Source organism: Panulirus ornatus, chromosome 14, assembly GCF_036320965.1.
Source record: "Panulirus ornatus isolate Po-2019 chromosome 14, ASM3632096v1, whole genome shotgun sequence".
Taxonomy (NCBI): domain Eukaryota; kingdom Metazoa; phylum Arthropoda; class Malacostraca; order Decapoda; family Palinuridae; genus Panulirus; species Panulirus ornatus.
Genome location: NC_092237.1, coordinates 53,873,590 through 53,886,720, shown reverse-complemented (window position 1 = coordinate 53,886,720; position 13,131 = coordinate 53,873,590). Strand labels below are relative to the sequence as shown.

Genomic DNA, 13,131 nt, shown 5'->3' with positions numbered 1-13,131 from the left:
AACATCTCATTTCCAGCACATCCATCCTCCTGCGCACAACTCTATCCATAGTCCACGCCTCGCAACCATACAACATTGTTGGAACCACTATTCCTTCAAACATACCCATTTTTGCTTTCCGAGATAATGTTCTCGACTTCCACACATTCTTCAAGGCTCCCAGAATTTTCGCCCCCTCCCCCACCCTATGATCCACTTCCGCTTCCATGGTTCCATCCGCTGCCAGATCCACTCCCAGATATCTAAAACACTTCACTTCCTCCAGTTTTTCTCCATTCAAACTCACCTCCCAATTGAATTGACCCTCAATCCTACTGTACCTAATAACCTTGCTCTTATTCACATTTACTCTTAACTTTCTTCTTTCACACACTTTACCAAACTCAGTCACCAGCTTCTGCAGTTTCTCACATGAATCAGCCACCAGCGCTGTATCATCAGCGAACAACAACTAACTCACTTCCCAAGCTCTCTCATCCCCAACAGACTTCATACTTGCCCCTCTTTATTATTATTATTATTATTATTATTATTATTATTATTATCATTACCGTCTTTATTATCATCATTATTATACTTTATTGTCCTTTCCCACATTAGTGAGGTAGTGTCTCAAAATAGACGAAGAAAGACCCATCCACTCAAATACACACATATATATATACATACATGCACATACAGATACATACATACATACTGCAAGAGGTAACAGTGGTGTGTGTGATCTAGTATATGCATAAAACCACGAAGAAAATGAATATGATAAGTTCACAAATGGACTTTCATGTAATCACATCGTCAGGGGAGATACAAGATATACAAGGAAGAGACATAGCTAAGATGCCATTGGTAAACAAGCGTTACCGGATGGTGGTGTTCAGGTCTGGCATTGTGCCTGTCATGAAATCTTATTATGTGGACAGCAAAGGGAACTGTTTACAAATTTTGCTTACAACAAAGCTATCCAGTTTGTATAGGCCTTCATTCGTATTAATGTTGCAATTCTTTATTCAATAATAGAAGATTCAATGAGATTTCTCATGGTAGAGTTACAGTTAATAACTGAATTAGCATTACTCCAGTCAACACAATGGTCATAATCTTTAACATGATTAAACAAAGCATTTGATTCTTGTCTTGTTCTTAAACTATATTTATGTTGCTGAAGTCTAACATAAAGATCCATAGCAGTCTCCCCAACATAATACACTAGTTTTTAGAGGGCATTCTGTAAAAACAGTCTGCAGAATTTTCCGGTGAGTTTTTGATGAAGATATTCTTTATAGTATTGTTATTGCTGAAGGCTACATTTACATTAAAGGATTTCAGCAACCTGGGAAGTAATGTAAAACTATCACTAAAAGGGAGATCTAAAAGATTCTTGGTATCAAAGGGAGGTTTGGGTTTGACTCTATAAAAATCACTCCATTGCCAATTTAAGGGATTTATCGATAAAATATCTAGGATACTTTAACTTGGATACAATAGAATATATCTCCAACGATTCATCAATAAATTTCGGATTGCACATACATAATTAAGAATATATAGTGTGGGAGGCAAGTTGTTAGAAGCAGTGAAAAGTTTTTATCGAGGATGTAAGGCATGTGTACATGTAGGAAGAGAGGAAAGTGCTTAGTTCTCAGTGAATGTAGGTTTGCAGCAGGGGTGTGTGATGTCTCCATGGTTGTTTAATTTGTATATGGATGGGGTTGTTAGGGAGGTGAATGCAAGAGTTTTGGAAAGAGGGGCAAGTATGCAGCCTGTTGTGGATGAGAGAGCTTGGGAAGTGAGTCAGTTGTTGTTCGCTGATGATACAGCGCTGGTGGCTGATTCATGTGAGAAACTGCAGAAGCTGGTGACTGAGTTTGGTAAAGTGTGTGAAAGAAGAAAGTTGAGAGTAAATGTGAATAAGAGCAAGGTTATTAGGTACAGTAGGGTTGAGGGTCAAGTCAATTGGGAGGTAAGTTTGAATGGAGAAAAACTGGAGGAAGTGAAGTGTTTTAGATATCTGGGAGTGGATTTGACAGTGGATGGAACCATGGAAGCAGAAGTGAATCATAGGGTGGGGGAGAGGGTGAAAATTCCAGGAGCCTTAAAGAATGTGTGGAAGTCGAGAACATTATCTCAGAGAGCAAAAATGGGTATGTTTGAAGGAATAGTGGTTCCAACAATGTTGTATGGTTGCAAGGCATGGGCTATGGATAGAGTTGTGCTCAGGACGGTGGATATGCTGGAAATGAGATGTTTGAGGACAATATGTGGTGTGAGGTGGTTTGATCGAGTAAGTAATAACAGAGTAAGAGAGATGTGTGGTTATAAAAAGAGCGTGGTTGAAAGAGCAGAAGAGGGTGTTTTGAAATGGTTTGGTCACATGGAGAGAATGAGTGAAGAAAGATTGACAAAGAGGATATATGTGTCAGAGGTGGAGGCAACGAGGGGAAGTGGGAGACCAAACTGGAGGTGGAAAGATGGAGTGAAAAAGATTTTGAATGATTGGGGCCTGAACATGCAGGAGGGTGAAAGGCGTGCAAGGAATAGAGTGAATTGGAACGATGTGGTATACCGGGGTCGACATGCTGTCAATGGATTGAACCAGGGCATGTGAAGCGTCTGGGGTAAACCATGGAAAGTTCTGTGGGGCTTGGATGTGGTAAGGGAGCTGTGGTTTCGGTGCATTATTACATGACAGCTAGAGACTGAGTGTAAACAAATGGGGCCTTTGTTGTCTTTTCCTAGCGCTACCTCGCACACATGAGGGGGGAGGGGGTTGTTATTTCACGTGCGGCGAGGTGGTGATGGAAATGAATAAAGGCAGACAGTATGAATTATGTACATGTGTATATATGTATATGTCTGTGTGTGTATATATATGTATACGCTGAGATGTATAGGTATGTATATTTGCGTGTCTGGACGTGTATGTATATACATGTGTATGTGGGTGGGTTGGGCCATTCTTTCATCTGTTTCCTTGCGCTAACTTGCTAATGCAGGAGACAGCGACAAAGCAAAATAAAAATAATAAAAATATACATACATAACGCCCTAAGGAACTTCGACTGGAATGATGATAATTTAAATCGGTAAGGTTGAGCTGAATGATAATGAATATATGAAACATTGATGGGCTTTTTGTACATGCTAAACTTAAACATGCTTCTATCCCTATGGATCATACAATCTAAAAATGATAAAAAACAATTATTTTCCACTTCCACAGTAAACATGATAGAAGGTACTAAATTGTTAAGTAAAGGCAGAAATGTTTGTGAATTACCATTTGTTGGCCAAACACAAAGATCATGTATATAACGAAACAAAATTGCCTTAGAGGGTAAGATATCCCTTAGTAATTTTGTTTTCATGGTTTTTGTATTTGTTTACTGTAACTGCATTGGGCTGACCTACATAAGATGATTTTCTGGATGAGGATGCTAATGTGATGGAGTGATTTATGAATGTCATATTTGGGTCCAGCTGGTTGAACGTATAAACTCTCTTTACAACAACATAATCATTACCTCAGTTCTCTTCCTCACCAATTCACTCAAAATCCAGGACCTACTAGTACTTATTTTCCATATTTAAGCACATCACTGCCCTCCACCTCGGTACATTTTTCTCTCATCTATACCTACTCTTCTCTTTCATCCTTTAGTCCTATTCTATAAATACCATCATTATATTATTGCCCATCAGTTCCCTAAATTACCCAACAACCTTTTACAAACATCATCTCTCACTAGCATTCTACCATCTTTACTGCCATGCCTTCACAGTTCACATAAGGCTACTCTGCTGTCCATCTCCTTCCAGGGTAGTATCTCAATTCTCCCAAAATTATTAATGAACCTCAATAACTTTTAACCTATGTCTAAGAAAATACATTTCTTTTTAAGGCATTACAGTAATTTGATAGACAGTATCAATGAGGATGTGTGTCTATAGAGTTTATGTCAGTAAAATAGGCCTTATCATTCCTGCCTCAACTTCCATGGGTCTCATTAATTCTGCCTTAACTTCCATGGCTCTTATCAATCCTACCTTAATTTCAATGGATCGTGTATATTCCTGCCTTAGCTTCCATGGGTCTTACCACTCTTGATTAAGTTCTATGCGTATCATAATTCATGCCTTAACTTCCATGGGTCTTGTCATTCCTGCCTTAACTTCTATGGTTCTTATCATTCATGCCTTAACTTCCATCTACGACAACATACAAAGGAACTTCTGCTTACCAAGAGTGACATCACTAAGAAGTTTCAGCATATCAGAGTCTGCTAACAATGAATGCAGTTGTTTAATGTCTTGATTGTCCTCACTGTTCTCATCAAAATTCTTTAAAGAATTAGTCAAATGAAGGCGTACCTGTGTAAAAAAGAAGTTACAAAAGAAGTCACCGTCAAGTAATAGTAGTAATCACAACAATGACCTCTCAGGTAATCTATGAATGACTCTTCGCTTGATTAAAAAAAATTATACCACCTTAAGTACAGCATATAAAATTTGTTTACAAATCAAACAATAGGAAACAAACAAGTTCCAAGGAATTTAGGAACACTTAATGAGCAAAATCAATTGTGCAAAATCAATTGTCTGAAACATATGAACTATCATGAGAGGTTGAAAAAATTAAAACAGCAACAAACTGAAGACATCATGAGTAAGGTACCGAACATGAAAGCTTCACATCTCATCAAGGAAGATACAAAATTATATAATCTTCAGTAATGCCCACGAATATATCAAAAGATATCAAGCAAAATATACAATAGTCCAGCAAAAAATTGGAATTGTCATTTACTCTTTTACCAAGAAAATTAAGAAACATACATGAAAATATTTAAGAGAAAACTAAAACCTTGGACTGACTATGCATACAGCACAGAAAAACAGTATTACTCATCATGTAAGATATGCAGTAAGCACTGTGCACTAGCCATGCCTTCTTGACAATTAGCACTGTATGTCCAGTACTCCTCTCTTTGGCCACATTCTCCATGCATTACAAATTAATAGCATGCTGCATTCCTAATCTCCAGAAAGATTTGCAATCCTTTTCTTACTACATTTATAGTTGCAATTATGAACATAAAACAACCTCACTCCTTAGCAGTATATCAGTAATGACACCTTCACTGCAACAGTCCTAATACTATATACACTGTGCACTGTGTACACGAAATGCTCAAAATCTTTTAAAAAATATTCATCACCAATAAAACAGTGGTTAAGAGGTTTCTTAACCCAGCAGATCCAAAATATATCTAAAGGTTCAAAGGACAAACCAACCCTGGTTAGAAACTGGGAAACATCATCCTGTATACTGAACAAAAAAAATTACTGAACATTTAAAAACAAACCTGACGTGTCCGGGGCACTGGATCTAAAAGCTTGTTTGTCCTTATGTGCACTCGAACTCCTTCAATGATTTCTGCTAGCAACCTCACCTGCTCTTTGTCAGTCATTTTCTTTACCAGTAGCTCTTCAGCTTTCTGATAAGCTACATTATACACAATTTTCTGAGCCTCAATTGTAAGTGGTTTCACACCTGTGAAATAATCCAACTTTTAGGAAAAAAAGGGCACTTCTTACAGATGAGAGGAAGACATCTTATGTAGGACAATCATACAGAAATGGCAATCATTCTACCATTCTCTCATATGTAGCATGTATGACAGTGGCTCAGGCAAAACTTCCTCAATCTGTACATTTCTAGAGATTCCACCACAGTGAAGCTCATCTGTACATTTCTAGAGATTCCACCACAGTGAAGCTCATCTCATACATATGTATCTTAATTTGTTATTCAACATATCCTTCAGTTTCTTTTAAATTTGATTCCTAGTTTCCTTGAACTTCTTTATACTGTCTGCATTCAAAGTGTTATCATATAGCTCAGTTAAATCATCCATGACTCTGGCAGTATAAAAGTACTTCCTTACATCATTTCTCATGTTTTTCCACAATATCTTGCTACGTAGGAATTTTACATTAATTTCCTCATTAAAAGAACTTCTGGAATAATGGACATGCCCTAGAATGTTAAACTCTGTCTAAAAATGGTCTTAAAATTTATCAATCTACAACAAAGTTTGGTTGCAGTTCATATGTATATGTATTTTGCTTCATAAATATTATCATTCATTCATTTAACTTATTTCAAGATTATACATGAATGAATATACATCAGAAAGTCATGCATAGGCAGGGTTAGCTCAGAAAAGTCCTTATATAGAGTCTATCAGGTAGGTCAGTAAGTCAGTGTTTGCTGATGAAATGGTGCTCATGGTGGATTTGAGTGAAAAACCACAGAGGCTGGTGTTCCTGTTTGGGAGGGTGTGTGAAAGGAAAAAAGTTGAGAATAAATAAGAATAAAAGCAGGTTATTAGGTTTAACAGTGAACTGAAAGGTCATTTGGAATATGACTGTGAATGGAGAGAACTTGGAGGAAGTAGTGCTTTAAATACCTGGAAGAGGATATGGCAGTGAATGGAACCATAAAACCTAAAGTGAACCACAGTGTGTAATAGGGGGCAATGAAGAATGAATGGAAGGAGAGGTCACTGTCCATGATGTCATATATGGTTATGTTTAATGGTACGATAGTCCCATCGGTGTTGTACAGATGTATCATGGTGTAGTAGGGGACAATGAAGAGTGAATGGAAGGAGAGGTCATTGTTTATGATGTCATAGTAGTCCCATCGGTGTTGTATGCAGGTATTATGAAAAGTTCTAAATCTTGGACTTGCATTATTCTGGTAGGAGGTTCACTACATATTCTGATTTACCTGGGGTTAGCAGGAGTGTTTACACGGAAATATAGGAGTATTTCAAAGTAAAATAACGATAAAACATTCACACAACTGAATCAACTGTTTGAATTTTCCATCACAATTATATAATGTAAAAGACCTAAATTCATAAAATTAAGTGTTACTGTACATCATAATATTGGAAAATAAAACAGATTAATACAGACATTCAAACAACAGAATCATAGGTATATTAGTACTGTATTCAAAAACAAATGACAACACGATAATGTGAATCTTGTGTGTTGAGACTGAATACAATGGTCATGGACAATTGTGCCCATATTTGGGATCCACTTTGGATGTAATCTTATCAGGATGACTTCACAATGAAAGGCACTTTTATGCTACAATTCATTAATGTTTTGTGACAAAGCATGTCTACATCAATTAAACTGAGGACAAATGAAACGGTGAAAATGCTGATGCTTACTCTGAGTAGATAATGAAATGAGTGAAGCATAAGGAAATATGCAAGTTGATAAAAACTTCCTGAATCTTCAAATGTTACTTATCATCTTGTGCATCCATTAAAAATCAAGACAAGAAATCATTCAGATACTCTGCGAACTTGAAAGTCCTATCATTTAGGATCAGTCAGTTCTTAATTTTCAACTCAATACTTTTCTAAGAAATAAAGGAAAAGGTATTCCAATATGAAATTATGTAAAACACATGAAATATAAAGATCAGTTGCATCTGCTGGCATGTACACATTTGGTGCATATGTAAAAAGCTGCACAAGCTATCCCTTTACCATTCACTTATTAATGAAGCCTTCTGTTAACATCTTGGGCATAATGAAGCATCAGTCTGACAGCTTGCAGATCTAAAGCTGGGGAATTCCTCTGAATGATTGCTCTCAAAACAAGAATCCATAACACTTCAATGTATTTATCAAAACTCATCACTAGACTCACCTGTGGTCCAACTTAATGACATCATTTTTCGTAGTTCAAGAACCTTATGTAGTTTTTCCCAATAAGGAGCACCAAGTGGATTTTGGGAATGACGACCAGAAGACGATGCTATCCACGTCTTAGATTTTCGGGTATTATACTGGGTTAGCAGGGTTTTAAACTGCTCAAAGACTTGGTTTTTGGTGTACCTGTTAAGAGGCAATATATGTAAGGTAACTTGCATCTGAAAACAGTTCTAACAACCTAAAAAAACATTTGACACAGACAGAGCAAGAAAAATGAAATGAAAGAAAACCTAAAGGCCTGTTAAATGTGATGATAAAAACTTCTCTGCCTCTAGCAGCTTACCTCCCACACCATATATTCTTAAGACCTTCCACAAAGCATCTCTATTAACCCTATCATATGCCTTCTCCAGATCCACAAATGCTACTTACAAATTTATCTGTTTTCTAAGTATGTCTCACATATATTATTCAAAGTATCAATCAATTGTGTATCAAGGGCACTAATACATTTCTTTAATTTTGATTTCCTCATTCTATAAACGAATATATATATATATATAGCGTGGGCTATGGATAGAGTTGTGCGCAGGAGGATGGATGTGCTGGAAATGAGATGTTTGAGGACAATGTGTGGTGTGAGGTGGCTTGATCGAGTGAGTAACGAAGGGTAAGAGAGATGTGTGGAAATAAAAAGAGCGTGGTTGAGAGAGCAGAAGAGGGTGTTTTGAAGTGGTTTGGGCACATGGAGAGAATGAGTGAGGAAAGATTGACCAAGAGGATATATGTGTCGGAGGTGGAGGGAACGAGGCGAAGAGGGAGACCAAATTGGAGGTGGAAAGATGGAGTGAAAAAGATTTTGTGTGATCGGGGCCTGAACATGCAGGAGGGTGAAAGGAGGGCAAGGAATAGAGTGAATTGGAGCGATGTGGTATACCGGGGTTGACGTGCTGTCAGTGGATTGAATCAAGGCATGTGAAGCGTCTGGGGTAAACCATGGAAAGCTGTGTAGGTATGTATATTTGAGTGTGTGGACGTATGTATATACATGTGTATGGGGGGGGGGGCATTTCTTTCGTCTGTTTCCTTGCGCTACCTCGCAAACGCGGGAGACAGTGACAAAGTATAATATCCCTGGGGATAGGGGATAGGGGAGAAAGAATACTTCCCACGTAGTCCCTGCGTGTCGTAGAAGGCGACTAAAAGGGGAGGGAGCGGGGGGGCTGGAAAACCTCCCCTCTTGTATTTTTTTTAATTTTCCAAAAGCAGGAACAGAGAAGGGGGCCAGGTGAGGATATTCCCTCAGAGGCCCAGTCCTCTGTTCTTAACGCTACCTTGCTAATGCGGGAAATGGCGAATAGTTTGAAAGAAAAGAAAGATATATATATATATTGTTACGAACACGTGTGTGTTTGTATCTATTTCTTACCAGGGCGAGGAGTGATGCCAGAGGCTGGCTCGGAGTTTCTGTCCACCCAGTATTCTGATGGGGTCAGCTGCGGGGGTATTTCACAACCGTATGTCATCGGTGCTGAGTTCGCAAGAAACCGAAGAGTGTAACTATGCCGAGACTCTGGACCCTCCAACCAATAAGAATTGCTCCTATATTTCTATAGCCAATCGATATGTAAGGTTTATAGCAGCAAGGGTGAACACTTGTCTTCTTGTACCCACTACACCCGCTGAGATTCGATTTCTCTCTCTCCAGCCCAGCGAGGTGGGTGGTGTCCCCTGCTGTAAGCCTGTTACCCGAGTGCTGTGCTATAAAGCCGTTACTGCTATAAGCCCGTTACCCGACTGTTGTGCTATTTTACCCGAGTGCTGTGCTATAAAGCCGTTACTGCTATAAGCCCGTTACCCGACTGTTGTGCTATAAGTGTTTACTGTGTTACATCAGATTTAGCTAAGTGTTTACTGTGTTACATCAGGTTTAGATAAGTGTAACGATGAAGTTCATTGTGTCATGTCAAGCGTATCTAAGTGTCACAAGAAAGAGATCTCCTGGCTTGAAATCTTATCTGGAATGTTATCTCATGTTCAATGTTAAACTCACTTTCAGTGTTAACGTAATGATTCATGCTTGATTTATGTGCCTATCTTTGTACACTTGAATTCTTTCATTATAAGTAGATTTAATGTAATGCTGGTCTGTAATTCAATCCCATAACTTTATTATTGTGTTATCCTGAGTTGTGCAACAACAAATCTATAAGTGTAGAGTTCGTAACAATATATATATATATATATATATATATATATATATATATATATATATATATATATATACATATATATTTTGCTTTGTCGCTGTCTCCCGCGTTTGCAACGTAGCGCAAGGAAACAGACGAAAGAAATGGCCCAACCCACCCCCATACACATGTATATACATACATCCACACACACAAATATACATACCTACACAGCTTTCCATGGTTTACCCCAGACGCTTCACATGCCCTGATTCAATCCATTGACAGCACGTCAACCCCGGTATACCACATCGATCCAATTCACTCTATTCCTTGCCCTCCTTTCACCCTCCTGCATGTTCAGGCCCCGATCACACAAAATCTTTTTCACTCCATCTTTCCACCTCCAATTTGGTCTCCCACTTCTCCTCGTTCCCTCCACCTCCGACACATATATCCTCTTGGTCAATCTTTCCTCACTCATTCTCTCCATGTGCCCAAACCATTTCAAAACACCTTCCTCTGCTCTCTCAACCACGCTCTTTTTATTTCCACACATCTCTCTTACCCTTACGTAACTTACTCGATCAAACCACCTCACACCACACATTGTCCTCAAACATCTCATTTCCAGCACATCCATCCTCCTGCGCACAACTCTATCCATAGCCCACGCCTCGCAACCATACAACATTGTTGGAACCACTATTCCTTCAAACATACCCATTTTTGCTTTCCGAGATAATGTTCTCGACTTCCAAACATTCTTCAAGGCTCCCAGGATTTTCGCCCCCTCCCCCACCCTACGATCCACTTCCGCTTCCATGGTTCCATCCGCTGCCAGATCCACTCCCAGACATCTAAAACACTTTACTTCCTCCAGTTTTTCTCCATTCAAACGTACCTCCCAATTGACTTGACCCTCAACCCTACTGTACCTAATTACCTTGCTCTTATTCACATTTACTCTTAACTTTCTTCTTTCACACACTTTACCAAACTCAGTCACCAGCTTCTGCAGTTTCTCACATGAATCAGCCACCAGCGCTGTATCATCAGCGAACAACAACTGACTCACTTCCAAAGCTCTCTCATCCCCAACAGACTTCATACTTGCCCCTCTTTCCAAAACTCTTGCATTCACCTCCCTAACAACCCCATCCATAAACAAATTAAACAACCATGGAGACATCACACACCCCTACCACAAACCTACATTCACTGAGAACCAATCACTTTCCTCTCTTCCTACACGTACGCATGCCTTACATCCTCGATAAAAACTTTTCACTGCTTCTAACAACTTGCCTCCCACACCATATATTCTTAATACCTTCCACAGAGCATCTCTATCAACTCTATCATATGCCTTCTCTAGATCCATAAATGCTACATACAAATCCATTTGCTTTTCTAAGTATTTCTCACATACATTCTTCAAAGCAAACACCTGATCCACACATCCTCTACCACTTCTGAAACCACACTGCTCTTCCCCTATCCGATGCTCTGTACATGCCTTCAACCTCTCAATCAATACCGTCCCATATAATTTACCAGGAATACTCAACAAACTTATACCTCTGTAATTTGAGCACTCACTCTTATCCCCTTTGCTTTTGTACAATGGCACTATGCACGCATTCCGCCAATCCTCAGGCACCTCACCATGAGGCATACATACCTTAAATAACCTTACCAACCAGTCAATAATACAGTCACCCCCTTTTTTAATAAATTCCACTGCAATACCATCCAAACCTGCTGCCTTGCCGGCTTTCATCTTCCGCAAAGCTTTTACTACCTCTTCTCTGTTTACCAAATCATTTTCCCTAACCCTCTCACTTTGCACACCACCTCGACCAAAACACCCTACATCTGCCACTCTATCATCAAACACATTCAACAAACCTTCAAAATACTCACTCCATCGCCTTCTCACATCACCACTACTTGTTATCACCTCCCCATTTGCGCCCTTCGCTGAAGTTCCCATTTGCTCCCTTGTCTTACGCACTTTATTTACCTCCTTCCAGAACATCTTTTTATTCTCCCTAAAATTTAATGATACTCTCTCATCCCAACTCTCATTTGCCCTCTTTTTCACCTCATGCACCTTTCTCTTGACCTCCTGTCTCTTTCTTTTATACATCTCCCACTCAATTGCATTTTTTCCCTGCAAAAATCATCCAAATGCCTCTCTCTTCTCTTTCACTAATAATCTTACTTCTTCATCCCACCACTCACCACCCTTTCTAATCAACCCACCTCCCACTCCTCTCATGCCACAAGCATCTTTTGCGCAATCCATCACTGCTTCCCTAAATACATCCCATTCCTCCCCCAATCCCCTTACTTCCATTGTTCTCACCTTTTTCCATTCTGTACTCAGTCTCTCCTGGTACTTCCTCACACAAGTCTCCTTCCCAAGCTCACTTACTCTCACCACCCTCTTCACCCCAACATTCACTCTTCTTTTCTGAAAACCCATACAAATCTTCACCTTAGCCTCCACAAGATAATTTATTGAGTATTCCTGGTAAATTATATGGGACGGTATTGATTGAGAGGTTGAAGGCATGTACAGAGCATCAGATTGGGGAAGAGCAGTGTGGTTTCAGAAGTGGTAGAGGATGTGTGGATCAGGTGTTTTCATTGAAGAATGTATGTGAGAAATACTTAGAAAAGCAAATGGATTTGTATGTAGCATTTATGGATCTGGAGAAGGCATATGATAGAATTGATAGAGATGCTATGTGGAAGGTACTAAGAATATATGGTGTGGGAGGCAAGTTGTTAGAAGCAGTGAAAAGTTTTTATCAAGGATGTAAGGCATGTGTACGTGTAGGAAGAGAGGAAAGTGATTGGTTCTCAGTGAATGTAGGTTTGCGGCAGGGGTGTGTGATGTCTCCATGGTTGTTTAATTTGTATATGGATGGGGTTTTTAGGGAGGTGAATGCAAGAGTTTTGGAAAGAGGGGCAAGTATGCAGTCTGTTGGGGATGAAAGAGCTTCGGAAGTGAGTCAGTTGTTGTTCGCTGATGATACAGCGCTGGTGGCTGATTCATGTGAGAAACTGCAGAAACTGCTGGTGACTGAGTTTGGTAAAGTGTGTGAAAGAAGAAAGTTAAGAGTAAATATGAATAAGAGCAAGGTTATTAGGTACAGTAGGGTTGAGGGTCAAGTCAATTGGGAGGT

General features: G+C 39.2%; 1 protein-coding gene across 3 annotated transcripts in view; it reads right to left on the bottom strand.

The window, feature by feature from the left end:
- Positions 1-13,131, bottom strand: part of LOC139753454 (uncharacterized) — a 56,988-nt gene that overhangs the window by 7,688 nt on the left and 36,169 nt on the right. For all 3 annotated transcript variants that reach the window (XM_071669982.1, XM_071669983.1, XM_071669984.1), the window contains 3 exons: positions 7,741-7,928; positions 5,367-5,554; positions 4,242-4,371 (listed from right to left, as the gene is read on the bottom strand). In XM_071669982.1, coding sequence (XP_071526083.1) covers positions 4,242-4,371; positions 5,367-5,554; positions 7,741-7,928 — 506 coding nt within the window. The remainder of the gene's footprint in view (positions 1-4,241; positions 4,372-5,366; positions 5,555-7,740; positions 7,929-13,131) is intronic.